The following is a 19,133-nucleotide window of genomic DNA, read 5'->3' on the forward strand; positions in this document are numbered from 1 at the left end:
TTTTTCTCCCCTCCCTGGTTACTATGCACCCCAGACCAATCACTGTCACCTTTGACATTTTAGGGAGGAATTGTGGGGATGGGAATCCTGAGCTGATGAGTGATAACTCTTCCATACCCCTTCTCGTGTCCCTCTGACCCACTTTATTTTTGGAAGCTCTTGACTGCTGGATTAATCGGGGTCCCATCATTCTTGCCGCTTTAACTTTCACTGGAGCCAGCCAAGTTGCACGAATCAATGCTGAGCTTTAATCTAATCTTTGGAATGTGGTGCTGGGATTGTGGCTCCATCTCTTTCCCAGCTGCTGCTGAACTCCTTCTAGGGCAGTGCTCTCCCTCCGTGCAGGCAGACACCGCACAGGCTGTGTGCAGACCTGAGGGAAGACAACAGAGATTGAGCAGTGCACAGAGAACACAGTGGTGGTATGCTTTGAATTTGGTGTAGCAAAGAAAGCCTCATTGTGTTTGGTTCATTTATTTGAGTATGGTGCGCATCGGTGACGAACTGAAAAAAACTGCAAAATACAAGGATGCCTCTGCAGAACCTTTATCATTCCATGAAGGCAGTCCAGGCAATGGGCATATGGCATGTAGTTAACAGGAGGCTATGCTATGGACATGTTTCAAACTGGATTCATCCTCATGGAGATTTTACTTCATAAACACGAACACAACACTATAGATCAGAGCATTGGAGGAATCTCTAAAGTTATTTAGTTCAACCCCCTACAGGGAATCCACTACTACTGTATCCCTGAAATGTTGCCCTGTAGCCTTTGCTCAGAAACCTCTAATGAATGAGGCATTGCATTGTTAATCCAACTAATTTACATTTCAATGCTATTAAAGAAAACAAACGAACAGATTTTTTAAAAGTCTCTATCCATTTCTGAAACAACGATTTTTTAAATAAATTTAAGCCTTATGTTTCAATATTTACCAGTAGTTGCTTATCCTGACAAAATACTGCTTTACTTTACTGTATTATACAAAGGTTGTGTCCGCACTCCCATTTGCGGTGCAATCACTGCGTTTCCAGTGCTGGGTTTGTAATCCGTGTTCACATGAAGTTCTCCAAATGCACATGTATCCTGTAAAATGCTGCTGTTTGATGCATTGTCAGCTTCTCACAGATTGGAGTCCTTGAGCCAGGCATGTCAAACCTGCGGCCCTCCAGATGTTTTGGACTACAATTCCCATCTTCCCCAACCACTGGTCCTGCTAGCTAGGGATCATGGGAGTTGTAGGCCAAAACATCTGGAGGGCCGCAGGTTTGACATGCCTGCCGGGCGGGCGACATTGCTGCCTCCTCCGTGTGTTCAGAAACAGAAACTAATCTGACCAGTGCTCTTTTTTTCTGGGGGGTACGCAGGGGTATGCATACTCCTAAACATTTTGTGAGTCCAAGTTTGGCCTCATTGAGGGGCAGTATTTCAATATGAGTAGGAAAATGAGAGTACCCCTAAACATTTTTTAAAGGAAAAAAGCCCTGAGTCTGACACTACTGAAGTAGAGCTGGTGTAACAATTGTAATGCACTGTGCTAGATGCTGTATGTTTTAAAATTGTGTTTGTACTGTATTGCTTCTTTCATGTATTGTATTGTATTGTATTGTATTGTATTGTATTGCAATTTGCATTCCACAGGATTCAGATTGTAACAGAGTAAAATGCAACTTGGGAAATAAAAAGCAATACAGATACAATTGGAGGTTGATATGAATATTGAATGCAGACATGCTGCAGACCACCTGAATGAAGCTCAGTTTGGGAACCCCTGCTGTACAACCTGTTGATCGCAGTTTGCAATTAATCTTAACTGTGTCTGCTGTAGATAAGGCTACTTTAAAAATCACTGTCTTATTAGTGTCATGCAGCAGTCCAAACTCTCCCCAGCTCTGCCCGCTGGCAGGGTGTCTAAAAACCACAAGTACTAGTCTAATATTCTCCGATGGTCTGTTTATAAAAGTTGCCCTTTTGTCAATGTGTGTGTTTATATCCTCTGCTCAGCTGGGTCTACCCCCAGGATATTTTCTAATTATAAAGGTGCCTATAGAGGACAGCGCCTTGCAATCCAGGCTCAGGAAATATTTATTTGGCCAGAAGCAAAGATGAAATAAGACACTGTCTGTATTGGACAGGGTTGGGATGTGCTCTTTAGAATAAAAAGGACAGCTTGTTATCAAAACAAAACGGATCCCTGGATACGTTGTTAGGCAGTGATTCCTCTGCTTACCTCTTGTAACTACTGCAAGACAAATAAACAATAAACAAGCACAGTTAGTAGCAACCAGAGGGTGTCTTCCTTTCCAGCAGCCCACCCACCCAGTCTGCTTATTTTCCAGTGATTTCAGGGACAGATTGTCATGCTTTTATACCTCTGTAGAGATTTGCAACATGCTATAGGACTATATCCAGGACTACCCTGTTTCTCATATTTTAAGACATACCCATAAAATAAGCCATAGCAGGATTTTTAAGCATTCAAGGAATATAAGCCATACCCTGAAAATAAGACATAGTGATAGGCGCAGCAGCAATGCCGGCCACGGCAGGAGGAGGAGGAAAAAAATAAGACATCCCTTGAAAATAAGCCATAGTGTGTTTTTTTGAGGAAAAAATAAATATAAGACATGTCTTATAATATGAGAAACACGGTACAACAATACAGAGAAGCTATCAGGAGAGCAATGCTGGCACTCTTGTCTCAGGTTGACTTGGATTGTCTTAATTTGTAGGCATCAGTTAATTTTTCTGTGGCACATCAAAGCTACCGCTTATAGGCACCCTTGTTAAGATACTCAGAAGGCAAACAAAAGTGTTAATCTAGTGGAATCTACCACTATGTATATTCTTCAACAACCTGATGAGTAGGTATTATTTTACAGAGCAGGGAAACACACACACAACCTGTTAGCCCTTCAAAGAGCTTAGAGAGCCATGACATTGACATTCGCTTATGCTAGTCCATGAAAAATAAGACTGGGAAATAGCAGTTTAAGGAATGCTGCCATTCATCATTCTTTCCATTTCTGCTTGACCTTAGACCACTGTAGCCAAAGGACATTGAATATTGCAAATAAAAGGAGCCCCATGGGGTGTTGTATATCTAAGATGTAACCACCCTGAGATCTATGGGTATAGGGTGGTATATAAATTTAATAAACAACAACAATAATTTTAAACCATTTATATATAAAACTGCATTGGGTAAGTGCACAAATGTGATTTCAACTGTGTGTCTGAGCATCAGGGCCTTGAGATAAGCTATGACTCCAAGCAAATTCTATTCCAGATGTTAGAGCCATGCTCCTCACCCTCCTGGTTCTCCTCACCCTCCTAGTTCTATATAACAATTGTTATTATTGCCTTGTGTCAGGTGAGGAAGCATTGGAGCTTAATGGCAGAGCATATGCTTAGCATTCTAAATATTCTACCAGGTACAATCCCTGAATCTCCAAGTAGGACTGAGAAAGGTCTTTCTTGAAAAAGCTTGGAGAGCTACTGAAAGTCAGTGTAGACAGTATTAAGACATTCTCTTTCTAAATAATAATAATAATAATAAGGCGGCTCAGTGGAATTTCCATTTTGGCATAGTTGTACAGAAATTTATAAATAAGTAAATCTGCTATCTTACAACCATCTCCATAAGCTCTGTGGAAGCCTTCTTGGTTAAAAGGAGGGGGTGTAGAATGCTTAAAAATAAGTAAATGAAACAATTTATTTTACATATATGACAATGATTTGACTCTGTGTAAGATTACATGGTTCTTAAGCAGGAAACCCAAGTGAAGAACTGAAAAAGCTTGAAATAGCATGAAACTGCCTTTAATTTGGGAACAAAGCCAGTTGGATTGTTCAGTCACAAACTCATGTATGCTTGACAGCTTATTAGAACTCTTCAAATTTCAACAAATAAAATGCAGGTCCTTAACATAAGGAGAGCATGCAGCTTCATATACACCCGATACATTATTGAGTGGATCGGGAATTGCATGGGATGACACTGGTGTTGAGGCTGTTTTCATGTAAAAGTATCTTGGCAGGTGATAAACGTGGATGTGGTCTTTCAATAAGATCAGCCAAAGCATTAACTTAGCATGGAGTACATTATCTCCCTGAAGGCTGGGGGAATTGGAAAGATGTCTTTGTTTGTGATGGCGCCAGTGGTATATGAATATCTCAGTTGTATGCCAGCATCAGAAGACTTGTCTAGCTCGACAGAAACAAACTTAATACAGTGCTCATAAGCTTGCATGTAACACAATGTTAAATGATACAGATAATTTATTACCTGTTTCAAAATGCCTCTGATTCTGAATACCAATTGCCGAGGAACCATAGCTGGAGAGTAATTGTGTGCACATCTCCTGATTTTAGGCTTCCCAGAGGCACCACCTGGTTGACCACTCTGGAAAAGAGGATGCTGGACTAGATGAGACTTTGATCTGATCCAGCAGGACTCTTCTTTATGTTGTGTATTTTTAAAATGTCTCCCCTGTTCCCCACTCCAACTATGGTGGTAACTCAGCACAGCTAACAACATAGAAGATCATCAAGGCAATATTAAAAGCAACAAGAGATTCTTATTTCAGCCTCCTAAAAAGACCTGAAGTAGACATGAAGCCACAGGCAGCCGCGCTGTAACCAAAAATACTCTGATCCTTGTGCCTGTAGTACTGAAGTACAGGCCCTGGAGTTACCTGAAGCAGAATTTTGGAAATTGAGTGGAGTATATAGCAGGGCAGGTGCTTAGGATCTGCAGGACTCAAGTGGTTTAGGGCAGGCATAGGGAAACTCCGCCCTCCAGATGTTTTGGAACTACAGCTCCCATCATCCCTGCCCACTGGTCCTGCTAGCTAGGGATGGTGGGAGTTGTAGTCCCAAAACATCTGGAGGGCCTATGCCTGGTTTAGGGCTTTAAAGGTGAGAACTAGCAAGCTGAGTTAAGGCCAGAACAGGTGATCAAGGCAGATTGAATGGGACTGCAGTTATATGCTCTGTCCATCCCATTCCCAGGCATTAGCTTGGCCAGCAGCATTTTGAACCAATTTACATTTCTGAACACTTTTCAAAGGCAGCCCTGTGTAATGTTCATTGCACTAGTCCAGTTTTGATGTTCTTGGTGCATGAATAACCATGGCGAAGTCCATCTAGAAATAGTGCTGGATCAAGAAACCCTCTGAAGCTGTGAACTTCCAGCATAAGGGAGCGTTCAACCCCATCCAGCACAGTCTGTACCTCAAGCCCTGGACTAACTGATCTACCAGCAAATAGTACTTCTGTGATCTGGATTAAGTTTCACTTTATTCCCCATATCCATTACCTTACTGCCGTTCAGCATTGCTTCAAGATTACCATTCCCTCCCTAGAATCTGTAAAAATGAGAGAGATACAGTACTTGATTATGGTTATAGCTATCTATTCATGATACAGGTCAGAGTGGTGTTTGAATGCTGATGTTGCAAACTAAATTTGTTTCATATAATTTACCCCTTAAATTCTTACCAACAGATAAGAAAAACTCCAAAATCTGTATTAGGGCAATGCCTTATTACACAGGTCAACAAGAACATAAATAGTGTGCAACCATGCATGTTCTCCAGAACTCTTCTGTAGGCTAAATGGTAATCAGAGTGGGGCCAGAGCAGGGTAACACATCTTGTCTGGCACCAAACCCATGGAGTTTGCATCTGGTCAGAGACTTCTGATGCAGGGGCAGCCCACCCATGAGGCAAGGTGAGATGACTGCCTCAGGTGGCAGGATCCACAGGGGCAGCAGATCCAGCCTCCAAGGAATGCATTGCCTGTTGTTGTTGTTGTTGTTGTTGTTGTTGTTGTTGTTGTTGTTGTTGTTGTTGTTGTTGTTGTTGTTGGAGCAACAGCTGCAGCACACTTCTTGGAGGCCAGATCTGCTGACAGCACCACCACATACACCCCCACATCTACAGTGACCTCTTGGCAAATAGGAGGCACTGGTCGTCTCCTCTCACCCTTGTCCCCCATGCAGATCATTATTCCTCACTTGATCCTTCCCTGGTGGTGGGGTTGGACACCATTTTGTGGTTCTCCTCAGGTGCCAATATGTCCTGGGCCAGCACTTAAGATGGAATTGGAGAGGGTGGAACAGGGAGTCGAATGAAGCTTCTTTTAGGTGTCATGTTCCAAACAAATATTGGTACAACCTTATATCTATATAGCACCTAAAAAGAGTCACATTTGAATGTCTGCTACCTCCCCTACATTTGGCTTTAGAACTGTGACCAGAGGCAGACCCCAGGCCTTAACACCAGCCAAAATAGTTTTTCCCCCCCTTCCCCTGCTGCTCTGCTTACCATCCAGCTTGATGAAAGGTTATGGAGCACTTAAAAACTTGCACGCTGTTTTGTGATGCTTTGGCTAGCCTAATAAAGGTACTGTATTGCCCTGATAAGGATTCTGTAGCAGAAGCAACATAGCATTTGTGTGCCTTATCTTATATCAGAAAAGTAATCACTAGGTGGCGCTCTGGCTCTCTAAATAATCATTGTGCACCAGGACTGGGCAGATTACATGAAGTAGGTATTTTCCCCTTCCCAAGTAAAATGTAAATTTACATATTTGTGTCACCTTTGCCAAACTATAACTGTAAGCACTGTGTTGTCAGTCATTCTTGGGAAAGATTTCAAACCCAAATGTTTTATTTAATTTACAATATTTATGACCTGCGCAAGGCAGTATACAGACTAAATTCAAATTATCAGGTGCTCAGAACAGATGGGGTGGTTCAGCTTGTGAATTTGTCTGAGGTAGCTGGGTGGCCACTCTTGAAGATGGACCATTGTTGGATCGTTAGTCTGACCCAATAGTGGCAATGCTTTTATTCTTATGGTAGAGTGTGTTGCAATGTGAGCTTCTGAGATAGGATGCATGGAAGGTGAGATCTTGCTATTTTGGCAGATCTTCTTTAGCAATGTGTTTCTATTATTTTGATAAAGTTAAATCACATACACCTTTGTCGATTGTTTGATTCTCTTAAAGAATGAGTGCAAAGTTCACGATGCTCTGTCATTCTCTGAGCCATCATGCTCTCTAGTTGACTCACACCTTTGTTTAAAAACAAACTTGGACGGATGGCCATGAATCACCACCGAAAAGCTAAAGAAAACAGGCTCACTTCACCAAGCACGTATCCTGCTGCACAAAACTGTTTACATAATTTGCATCCAGTTCAAACTGGGCTGGAAATGTTCCCAGTCAGAGGCATAATTAGTGTCCCTTGCACCCCTGGCAAGGAACTGTATTCTCCCCCCCCAAAAAAAAAATCTGAGAAGCAGGAGAGGTAGCCTGGACATCAGGAGGGATGTGCCTCCTTGGGGCTGGATGGGGCACCCACACTGCTCTCTATCAGGAAGCTGCTCTGAGGACCCCTTTCTGTTCCTTCCAACAGCAGCAGCAGCTTTTCCTGCTAGAGATCTTGGCAGATTCCTCCTGTGGGCAAAGCAGGGGCTGGAGTGCTGAGCCAGGGTGTGTGTACTCTCAAGGTGTCGTGGGAGGACTCGTGCCCAATAAGTGATGGGGGGGCAGGCCAGTGACCCTGGCGGGATCCTGTTTCACCAACCCCCTATTTCCTCTGTTCTTGAGTGTCAAGAAGGGAAACACGGAGTTGGCCTTTGACCATCAGTCATGATTTCATGACTGGGACCCAGGTGGCGCTGTGGTTAAACCACTGAGCCTAGGGCTTGCTGATCAGAAGGTCGGCGGTTCGAATCCCTATGACGGGGTGAGCTCCCGTTGCTCGGTCCCAGCTCCTGCCAACCTAGCAGTTCTAAAGCATGTCAAAATGCAAGTAAGTAAATAGGAACCGCTACAGCGGGAAGGTAAACGGCGTTTCCATGTGCTGCTCTGGTTTGCCAGAAGCGGCTTTGTCATGCTGGCCACATGACCTGGAAGCTGTACGCCGGCTCCCTTGGCCAATAATGCAAGATGAGCGCGCAACCCCAGAGTCGGTCACGACTGGACCTAATGGTCAGGGGTCCCTTTACCTTTTACATGATTTCATAGCAATATTAATAGTATTGTAATATAAAATGCAGATCATTGCACTGATTACAAAAACCTACTTACTTCTAGATTCTGGAATAAGGCAGGTTTTTTAAAATTAGGACTCCAGAATCCTGTCTCTCCCAGAAGCTTTCCAGAGCACTATTCAAGATCCCATGGAGGAGTCTCCATCGCAGAGCTGATGCATTGAACTTGCCAGTCAATGTAATTCCTGTGATCACTTGTGAAACAGTGTCAGAGAAGAGCTGTCGCTCTGTGGTTGTGCACACGAGAAGGTCCATGGTTCAATCCACAGAATCTCCAGGTAGGTCTGAAACTGTGGAGAGCTGCTAAATCAACATCTATGAGTGCTGATCTAGATGGATCAGTGGTCTGACTAGGTATGAGGCAAATTCGTATGTTCTTATCCCACATGGTGACCCTCAAAAGGCATTTCATGGCAGTTTCCAGTTTAAAACACAAACTCTATATGTGGGTGGGTGAAGGAGTTGATGTTTATGCATTGACCTCCAGACGTCCTAAAAACCAGCCTGCCTGCTCTGCTTAAAGACTGTGTTGCCCATTAGGGAAAAAATCCAAAAGCCACAGTAGGGCAATACCTTTATTAGGACAAAGCAAAATTCACAAAGTCATGAGCAAGCTTATGTTCCCCAGAAAGGGGTTTTTTTTTCAGCCGGAACTTGCCGGAACTCAGTTCCGGCACCTCTCAGGTGGGCGTCATTGCCATTATAAGGGAACAAAGGAGGCATTCATGGTCAGTTCTGCACCTCTTCTACCGTAGAAAAATACACTGCCCATAAATACTTAATCAGGATGGGTCTTCAACAAAACAATGCAAAGGGGAGAAAAAGCAGAATATGATGTCAAAGCCCCAAAGTCTGCAGTTTGTAGCAGTGTTAAGAGGGTATTGGGCAAACTTCATTAGGTAAGCCTCTGCTGGATGCTAAACAGATTTCAGGTTGCACCAAGGGCTAGTGGGAGAAAGAAGCAATAATAGCAGCTCCCCACTTAACCCCCCCCAAACTTATTAAATCTATTTCCAAAGGGCTGGCCATGTTAATCTCAAGCAGCAAAAGCAAATGTACTATAACTTTTGGGGACTCAAACCCATTTCCAGCAATTGCTCGGTTCTGTCCCCAGCACCAAAACTGAATTCCTTTACTTTAAACAAATGAAAACACTGCTTGTGAAATACCTCATCATGGTCTATTCATGTGTAACCATCTGCCCATGTAATAACTGACTTGTAAAAACAGAGCAAACCTTCCTGTCGGGTAAAAATAATGCCTCTTCTATTCCCAGCATCTGAGCCTTTTCATACATTCACCCAGCTATGCCACTGAGTATCCACCTAACAGAGTGCCTGAGGCTATTCCCAACAACAACAGTGTTTAAACACCCACACTTTACATGTTTAGGTGTATAAAGACTTGCACCTCAGTCCTATACACACTTTCCTGGGTGTAGCCCTACTCAACTCAATAAGCTTACTCGCAAATAGACATATGTAGGATTGCACTGCTTGCTTATATGCCATTGGAATGAAGCCAACAAAAAAAATGCAGGTCCTTGCCCCAATGTGCTTACAATCTAAATTATGGCACTTGGGGAAAAGAATGAAGAGGGGAGGAAATGGGAGAGGGAAAGTTAATGTATGCACCTAAAAAGCAAGAATGTGTGAAGCAACCCTCATTAGCACAACACATATAGGGGTATTCAACTCTTAATGAGTCTAGTGCGCCTCCAGATTTTTTCTGAAGTAGTCTTCTAACTACAATTCAGTGAAACAAAACAAAGCTAATGCAAAGTTTTAAGAAAGGCTTATCTATATAAATGTTACCTGACAACATCGTCTCACTAGGATACTAAGGCTTCAATCCATTCGTTTAAGACTTCTCTGAGTAAACATGTATAAAATAGTGCCTTGAATGAGGATGGGAACTGTGGTTTTCGAACTCAGAATGTATAACAGTCTTATTAATATGTGCCATTGCATTTCGTAAAGGATTCCCCATCTCCCAACCCTTAAATGCTAAATGCTTTTGTGCCAGTTAAATTAACTTCCTTCCATAGTACTGGATGTCAGGGTCAAAGGGTTTCGCCAAATATGTCCATTTTCCCAGTTCTTTCCTTATTCTTTCTTCTTTCCCGTTTCAGGATTGTCTTTCCAGATACGGTAGGTAAGAGAAGCAGCTAAGGTCAGCCAGGCAAGGTAAGGCAGCATCAGCAGTGTTGCTGTTTTGTTAATAGGGTACCAGGAATACATAGTGCCCAGCACTAACCCATAAAGACCCACAATATCGATCAGGGCCTGGAAAAGAGAAATAGCAGTGTTTAAATGATTGACACACTGGAAAGAATGCAAAAACCACAATCTCTTCTTTTACCATAGGGGTGAGAATGATCCTATACAAAGCAAGTGGCTGAGCACTCCAGGACTGCCCTATCTGCTCCCATATGGGGTGGTTCAGCTTGTGAACCACTCTCAGGCTTTTCACGCCAGAGCTTTTTGTCAGTGGAAGCATTGCTCCATTGGCAACTGGAACAAGTTGCTGGTCCCCTCATTTCCCTGCCTCTCTTGCAAAGATCTTTGCTCTTTGCACAATGTTCTTCTGCAGGAATCGGGACTAGTGGTAGTTATGGTACGGGGTGGAGCCAGCTCATAGTGGTGGAGCAAGGTTTTCCCAGGTGTCAACTATAGAATCCTTTCACCAGATACTATGCTTTTGTGCCAGTACACAGCAGAGCATAGGATGGGGCTGGGTGGGCCATATTCCCTTTAGCAGAGCAGGATAAGAATTATTACCCTTATTACCAAATTTTCCAGGTTGTAATGTCACTTCCATCTGTGCTTAGAAATGTTGGCATTCTTCCTCAGTTCCCTAGAGGCTGGAATTTAGCCATCTGAACACTCCAGGCTCTCCTTTTCTTCATCCCTAATGCAGCGTCAAGTGTCTAAATGTGCTAATGCCGAACAACTCCTATCATACATATTCTCTTATTAACACGTCGGCATTTTACAGTTTAATAAGGCACATATGAATAATGAGCGCACTGAAGCCCTGGCCTTTGCTCGCTGATTAGGTCAAGGTGTGGTGCTGAGAGCTGCTTATCTCAAGACACACCGTTCTCAACTGAAAAATATGGATCACCCCGATCATAACGGTGCTAGCTTCACACCCTTCTCGAGGCAGCCAGCTGCTTTAATTTAGAAGGCAGTAAACAGAACTGCAAGGGGCTGATATCATTGGCGGGAGCCAGCTGCAAAGTGGATACAAGCCATGCAAGCCTTTTGCCCCAGTTCATCAAATTCTCCTTGCTCTTGTAACTAAATGCCAGCTACAAACATTAAGGAGGACCTCGCTTGAAGACTCATGTATTGTGTGCCCAGGGAACTTTAATTGCCACTAAAACACATTAATGTATCTGCCTGCTTTGTTCTGTAGCAGGTTGTTTTGCCCTCTTTTTCTGCTTTACCCTTTGGGAACATGGGCAGAAAATCAAGGGCTTGGGGCCAGAGAGAGCAAAGAACAAAGCTGTAAAGGAAGTAGTTTCAGTTTGTTTGTTACATTTATATCCTGTTTTTCCTACAGGGAACTTTGCCCCTATTTTCTCTCCACAACAACCCTGTGAGGTAGCTTAAGATGAGAGCTTATGACTGGCCCAAGTTCACCCAGTGAGCTTCATGGCAGAGTGGGTCTCTCCACAGTTCTGTTCCAGCATTTGAAGCCCAGTGTCCCACTGGCTCAACAACTGAAAGCCTCAATCTGGACCTTCTTAGTTTTGACATTTCTAGCAGAAACTCAGTATATTTCCAGGCCCAGAAATAGTGTGTGCGTTTAAATAAACATGCCTGCTAGAGGATTTTTTTAAAAGAGTCTGCACATTCCACTGAACAATTGTAGCCCAGCAGTTTCCTAGTCAGCCTCACTGGAGGTCCCAAAAAGGTAACTGCAATACAGGCAACATAATGGTACAGCAAATGATCGGGAGACATTACCAGCTTTAGCTTGTGAGCTCCAAAGAATATAGGAGTCCATGCCCAGTTCAGTGCAAGCTGAGCTCCATAGAGGCCCAGTGGGACAACTGCTCTACTGTTGAAGCCATCAAGGTCCTTCCACACCAAATATGAAGCATACCTGCAGAAAAGGAAACCAGACAATGCTTTGCTTTTGAATGCCACATTATCAGTTTTGCTTCAATAGGATTACTACTTTGAGCAACCCTTCCTGTGTAAGCCTTAACACCAGCAAAATACAGCTTAGATGATGGCTTAGTACCTTTGAAGCTTTTTCAGTAGAAATCTCAAAGATCTATGGTGCCGCTGCACTAGCACTTAGCTTATAAATATAGCTAGAATTTTACTACAGAAAGCCTGCAACTTACATGGGGGTTACGTTCTGGGGATCGTGCCTAAAGTCAAAATTTTGTATACAGTAGTCAAAACCCATTGGGTTCAATGGCGGGTGGGATTGCCGATGTCATTTCCCCAGGGACCCAGCCCCCTTTCCACCCCTTTTTAGTTTTTTGCTACATGTGTAAAGCTAAATGTGCACAATACAAATGTGTGTAAGTTGTGGGCTTACTCTATTTCCCAGAGCTAGTTTAATGTTGCATCATTTTTGGTTATCACTACCAATCTAGCAGGAGTTCTGAGACCTCAAGGAATCTGCATTAAAGAAGTAGTGCAAGAACGGTCTGATATATTAAGTGCAATTCTACATCTGTCTACTCAGAAGTAAGGCCCACTGAGTTCAATGGTACTTTGGACTGTCTCTTAAGAAAGTGTGTTTAGGATTGCAACCTAAGAGTCACAACTTCTGTCCTCCTGGATGGAGACAGTAGACTGGAACATCCTCATAAAAGGCAGCATCCTGACACTACTTCATCCATTGCAGGGGACTCTAGGGTAGCCATTCCCAACATGAAATGCAAGAAGGGAGATGGAAGCAAGGAGCCATTGGGTCAAGATTAATTGCAACAGGTAGCACCCAACTAAAACCCATTGAAATGAATGTACCTGAGTTAGTTGTGTCTATTCCATGGATCTATTTTGAGTGTGACTAACTGGATAAAACCCATCCCGAAGAGGAAAGCAGCCAACTAGTTGCTACAAAGGCTACCATGGGAGCAGCAGAGGAAAATGGAATTGCTGTCAGTCTGATCCCATGTATTTTTTCTTGGACCTAAGTTCCACTGAATTCAGTTGGGCTTGGTTTCTAGCATGTGCTTAGGACTGGAGCCTTGAGTGAAGATGAAGGGGCTGCCAAGGAAGCCTTACCCCATGCTTGTATACAGTGTAGTCCAAGCAACTGGGAACATTTTATTGGGTGGCCGCCACGACGGTTTCTTCAGATCTTCAAACCACGTGGGCACTTCCTTCCGAGTGAAGAACCAGCCCAGGAATCCACCAAGATGGGGCAAGGCTGTGAAGCCAAGAGCGTGGACCCACATCCTCAGCCAGACAGTTCTAGCAAATACGGATTGCCCCTGTGCCTTTGAAACTGAAAATTGGTAATTGTACACCATTAATTATTTTCACATTGGAAGGTACTTACTCTCAAGATGTGTTTCCTTCTGTAGGTTAAAGCAGATAAAGCAAAGATATTTTTTCTTTGGTTGGTTAAAATGGACAGATGCAGATGCTCCTTTTTCAGTGATATTTCCTTCGAGGATGCTGTTATTAGCATTTTAAAGTTAGAGTAAGCCATTTTACTATATCAAGAATGCTGTTAAGGCCATGGCAATCTAATTTGGCAAATTTATCTCTCCTTGGCAGTCAGCTGCTGTTCTTCAGGTAGGCCACTTATGACCCATTAGAAGCTTCATGTTCAGAACTAGCATATATGTCTTGCGTATGGGATACTGGAGACAAAGAATAGGGGATGCTCATCATCTGCTGTAGGAGACAAGACGATGTAGTAGATACAGTGAGAGGGGAAAGTGTGACTACAGCATCCCTGCCAGACAGCCACTCAAGCTTTATTTAAGGCAAAGCAATTCTCATGCTTTATTTTTTCATTTGGCAAACCCTTACCTACATAATTACACTTCACAACTGTGTACCAGACAGCAGATTATCTAGTAAGCAGTTGGGGATAATGATCAGAAAACAGATCTAGTGTGCTTCCCCATTCCCTGAAGTATGTCTCATTCATTTCAAGTAGTTTTAGGATTATAACTAAAGACTTTTTAGTCCCATTGAGAGCCTGGTGTTAAATTAGAGTTTGCTGTGGAACAGATTTCTTATCAAACAGAAAATTCTGATACTGTTTGCCTTTATAGGAGATCAGGAAAAAATTATTTCACAGGCCCTGCAGCCTGAATGCTCTGTTAAAGATGGAATAGGTGGAATAAACAAGTTGTTTTTGATCGCTTCATTTAATTCCATTGGGGATTTCCCCTAGGCAAGATGTTTTTTTCTTGACTGAAGTATTTCCTCTTTTCAGTTTTGTTTTGTTTTTAAATTACTTCCAGCTCCACAGACAACAGGAATCTTGATTCCCGTTCTGAAGTTCTAATATGCATTCATATTCTCAATCTGTTACACTATGATGAACAGATGAAGAGAATAGGTAACACTGTAGGGAGGATCATTGTACATTTCTAGAATTGTTATTTTTTAAAAAAAAAACTTTCAGCAACAGCAAGAGAGCCCTGCTGCTGCAGCCTGGGAAAACGCTTTGCACATAAGGCATACAAGCTTTCGCGGACTAGAGTCGCGCAGGAAAACTCTCCCGCCACACAATCCAAGGGCGTTCGGTTGGTCACGCTTCAGGGTGACACAGGGGTCTTTGTTGTTAACGTTTCTAGAAAGACGGAGAGGTGGCTTGGCTTGACCTTCCGCCTCGGCGCAGCCCAGCGTGGCTTAATTGGCTGCATGCTGTGTGTGTTGTGGAGAGAGCCATTGCTCCCGTTTTGCTTCTTTGAGAAGCATTCCGTTGTCCAAGCGGAAGGAACGTTCCGTTTAGCAAAAGAACGCGACCACCCTGGCAAAATTGCGCGGCTCGGGCTCCCCCCACGCGCCGCCTTTTGTTTCCCTTACCTTCCCGGAGCGGAACTTCCCCGTCTTGCCAGGGCGGACGAGAGGAGCGAGCCAATGGGCTTCAGTCTCTCTCGAGCTCTGGCTGTGCCCAAACAGCGGGAGATGAGAGAGAGAGCCGGGGCGAGGCGCCGCGTTTGCGAAGAGCTTGTGTGGGTCGGGTTACACAACAGGGACTGCGGCGTGCAAGTACGATAAGGAGAGGAGGAGATCTCTCTCGCTCGGTTTGTGTAACAGGCTGCAGAGGGCGGGGTAGTACAGCAGCGCCCCTTCTCCAAGGCCAGTCACCCGTCAGAGTTGGGCTGAACGGCTTGCGGAGCCAGGCCAGGCTGAGGAAGCGCGTTGGCATCTGACGAGCTGCTTCTCCTTTTAAAAAATATCGCATCTGCCATAATCAACTCGTCGAAGGGCTTTGGGCTGGCCACGGCTCGGTCCTCACCCACCCACTTCCACACCCAGAATATGGTGGTGATAGTAGTGTCCTACCTTACAGGGTTGTTGTAAAACCTTGGTTAAGGAGATTCTTAAGAAGAGGGTGAGGTGGTGAGCCAGCTCCCAGGCTGTACACCAGGAATAGAGAACCTCAGGCTCCATTATAACCCCCCTGGCCTCTCCCCAGACCATCTCCTGCACCACACACCTCACCAGCCCTTCTTTGCACCCTCGGTTTTTGACTGACTGGAATATGTCCTCGAACTCTGATAATGCTTATTGCTCATCTAGATGGAGGATAGAACCTAGCGTCCTGTACAACGGTAACATTTACATTGTTGCTCTGCTCACATTTGCCTCTGGCCCTTCCCACCAGTGGCATGTGGAAGGTTTCACTGGAGGAAATGCGACCCTCGGGTTCCCCACCCTCCTGCTGTACACCAAAGAGAGCTGCTAGCCTAACCTTGTACCACTGTAAACTGCCTCCACTCATCTCTCATCCCTCTGGGTTAGCTGCTGGGCATTCGGTGGTCCTCAAAGGGCCAAATTCTTGTTGCAAAGCTTACCAGCCCAAGATAATGTCTACAAATCTCTTTGAATGCTCTGGTCTTCCCCAGTTCCCTTCAAACTCCATGCACCCCTTCCCATGCATTTGAAACAGGCCTTTTGAGTATTGAAACCCTTGGTGCATAAGCATCTGAGCTGTTGGGTTTGCTGTTTAATTACTGATGCTCTTTGCTGTGCAACCTTCATTAACCATATGCACTTGGGAGCACCTCTCTGCCAAAGTTAGCATAAGCCACTTGAATAAATAACAGCAACATTACAGATGCATGCTAAATGCAAATAAAAGCTAGACATCCATTTCCATTAGCGGCTTGCCTGCAACACACAGAGCATTAAAGACTCATTCGCTTTGGCTATGGATAGTTATCTAATTTTTTATGCCTTGAAACAAGGCTGATGTGTCCAGATGGAATTTAATATTATTGCTGTTGCACATAATTAGTGTTATGTTTTATTGCACTCGAATGGTGCTATAGAATTTTTTTTTGGTGGGAGACATTTGTGCTAAGGAGCAGATGTGAGCTGGTGTGATTGTGCAGAGCTTTCTGTAAGTGCCGTTAACTTTCTGCATGCAGCTGTCCCTTCAAAGTAGCAAGTGAAATGCATTAATCCAAGAATGGGCATCTGGATGTCAGTACAATGTCTGTTGCGGCAAAGAGCTTGAGCAAGCAAACTGTATAACTAAGAAGTATTGCTACAATCTGCGAGATCAGCTTTGGGCAGGACACCTTCAACAAGCCTCCTCCTTGAGTCTTATCTTCTCGCTGTCATTATTGCCACCTGCTGTAAGAGATAGTGTGCCGTTCTGCTGAGTGTTTTAGGTATGGGAACTGGAAGCTGGAATTAGATGTGGACGAGCATTTGCTTCAACAACACAGGGAACAGAGATATTTTATGTTCTTCAGCATAGATAGTCACTGACCATGGACTATTTATCCCAAAGCAGTTTTCTTCATAGGGCCTTTGGGAATAGCTCACTGGTGTTTTTAACTTCTTCTTGAGACGGAAGAGCAAAGGCTCTTGAGATCTTTGCAGTGGAGTACTTAACATTTTTCCTTGTTTGACAAAAAGCAAGGAAGAACTGATGTGAAGATTGGATGACAAATAACAGTTCTACTACATCCAAAATTTGTCTGCGGTTTTGGCCTAGGGGAAATCTGGAGCCCCAAGTACTACTTAGACCAGCTATTGACCCAGACATTAATTACATGTGTTTTTATTGAATGTATTTACTCCAAGAGATCAGGGAAGGTGAAAATAAAAGGCAGATAGAACCAACACAGAAGGAATGTAGGACAACATTGCTGGTTCAGTCCCGATTCTCCTTGCAAGGTACTGTGTCCCAAGTGTGTTGGTGGGAATCTGCATTTGTTATGGCTATTCTTGTGTCGTGTCGTAGGAAGGAGCACATGTGATCCATTGTTTGGTATAGATGGTTCTCCAAGTACTGAGGATGAATTTGAAAAACAACAACAGGGATACCTGATATTTGCATATTCTTCTGTGAACCCACCTGAAGTTATCTGCTTGGGTAGACCAGTCTCAACCAGATCCCCACATGCTCCAGTCACGAAAATTTGCCCCAGAGCCAAGATTGCAGTGTCTGTGACAGCAGACACTTTCATAATGGAATTACTTTGGTAATGGAAATCACACTGTAGGGCTGTAATCTTAATGCTTCTTTCTGCCTGACTGTTAAGACAGTGTGCAACTGGGTATCTGGGGAAGCAGTTGCTACTGTAAAAGGTAAAAGTAAAGGGACCCCTGACCATTAGGTCCAGTTGCGGATGACTCTGGGGTTGCAGCGCTCATCTCGCTCTATAGGCCAAGGGAGCCAGCGTTTGTCCGCAGACAGCTTCCAGGTCATGTGGCCAGCATGACTATGCCACTTCTGGCAAACCAGAGCAGCACACAGAAACGCTGTTTACCTTCCTGCCGGAGCGGTACCTATTTATCTACTTGCACTTGACATGCTTTCGAACTGCTAGGTTGGCAGGAGCTTGGGACTGATCAACGGGAGCTCACCCCGTCGGGGGATTTGAACCGCCAACCTTCTGATTGGCAAGCCCTAGGCTCTGTGGTTTAGACCGCAGCGCCACCCGCGTCACTAGTTGCTACTGTATTAAATGCAAACTGGAAAGAGCAAACTGTGAAGTTAATGAGAAACCCAGTTTATTTACTAAGGCTATAGGAGAATGTTGTGATGAAGGAAGGATGCACTCCTTTTTGTTAGCCCGTTTCGGTTGTCAGATAAGTGTTTGCTATATATGTGCATCATTGGTGTTATTTGGATATACAGTGGTACCTCGACTTACGAATGATTCGACTTGCGAATGTTTCGAGTTACGAACAGAGTTCCGTCCGCCATTTTGGATGCGGTTTAGATAGGGTTTTTTCGACTTATGAATTTTTAGATAGGATTTTTTCGACTTACGAATTTTTTTAAAAATTCCCCATTGGCTTTGACTTACGATTTTTTCGACTTATGAAGGTCCATTCGGAGCAGATTAAATTCATAAGTCGAGGTACCCCTGTAATAGATAATGGCAACCTGGTCCCCATGCCATTAGATAAATCTGATTCTCAGTATGCAAACTGGGCCAGACCCAAAGGGAACAGGCTGCATCTACAATAGTACAAGGTGTGCTGATCTCCAGTTCTAAAGAGGCGCACATTTCCAGGATCTAAGTTTGGCTTTGCAAGACAAAGGTTTCAAAGACCTCCAGAACAAAATGATCTCCTTGTGCCATGGGTCATGTAGCAAGCACAGCAGGAGTTGGACTTTCAGCCTGTCATAAAATATATCCATATCTCAGGGGTACCTGATTAGAGCTGATTTAAGTATGATGCTGATTTAAGTATGATGCTGGACAGCAGTAAATCACAAGCACCAGGGCACTGTGCCACCTTCCTTGCATATACAAGAAGGATGAAGACCTTGTGGCCCTCCAGACATTATTGAACTCCATCTCCCTTCAACCCAGCACCAACAGTGGTCAGGGACAATGGAAGAAGGAGTGCAACAACATTGAGAGGGCTCCACCTTCCCAA

At 43.9% G+C, this 19,133-nt stretch overlaps 1 protein-coding gene across 1 annotated transcript; it reads right to left on the minus strand.

Annotated features, from left to right (window-relative positions):
* Positions 1-8,628: 8,628 nt before the first annotated feature.
* TSPO2 (translocator protein 2) lies at positions 8,629-15,368 on the minus strand. Its single transcript, XM_035122687.2, has 4 exons — positions 15,087-15,368; positions 13,323-13,545; positions 12,042-12,180; positions 8,629-10,352 (listed from the first exon to the last, which is right to left on the minus strand). Exons 2-4 carry the CDS (start codon positions 13,493-13,495, stop codon positions 10,173-10,175), a joined length of 492 nt encoding a protein of 163 aa, XP_034978578.1. The 5' UTR covers positions 13,496-13,545; positions 15,087-15,368; the 3' UTR covers positions 8,629-10,172.
* Positions 15,369-19,133: the final 3,765 nt, after the last annotated feature.

The sequence above is a fragment of the Zootoca vivipara genome, chromosome 7, assembly GCF_963506605.1.
Source record: "Zootoca vivipara chromosome 7, rZooViv1.1, whole genome shotgun sequence".
Taxonomy (NCBI): domain Eukaryota; kingdom Metazoa; phylum Chordata; class Lepidosauria; order Squamata; family Lacertidae; genus Zootoca; species Zootoca vivipara.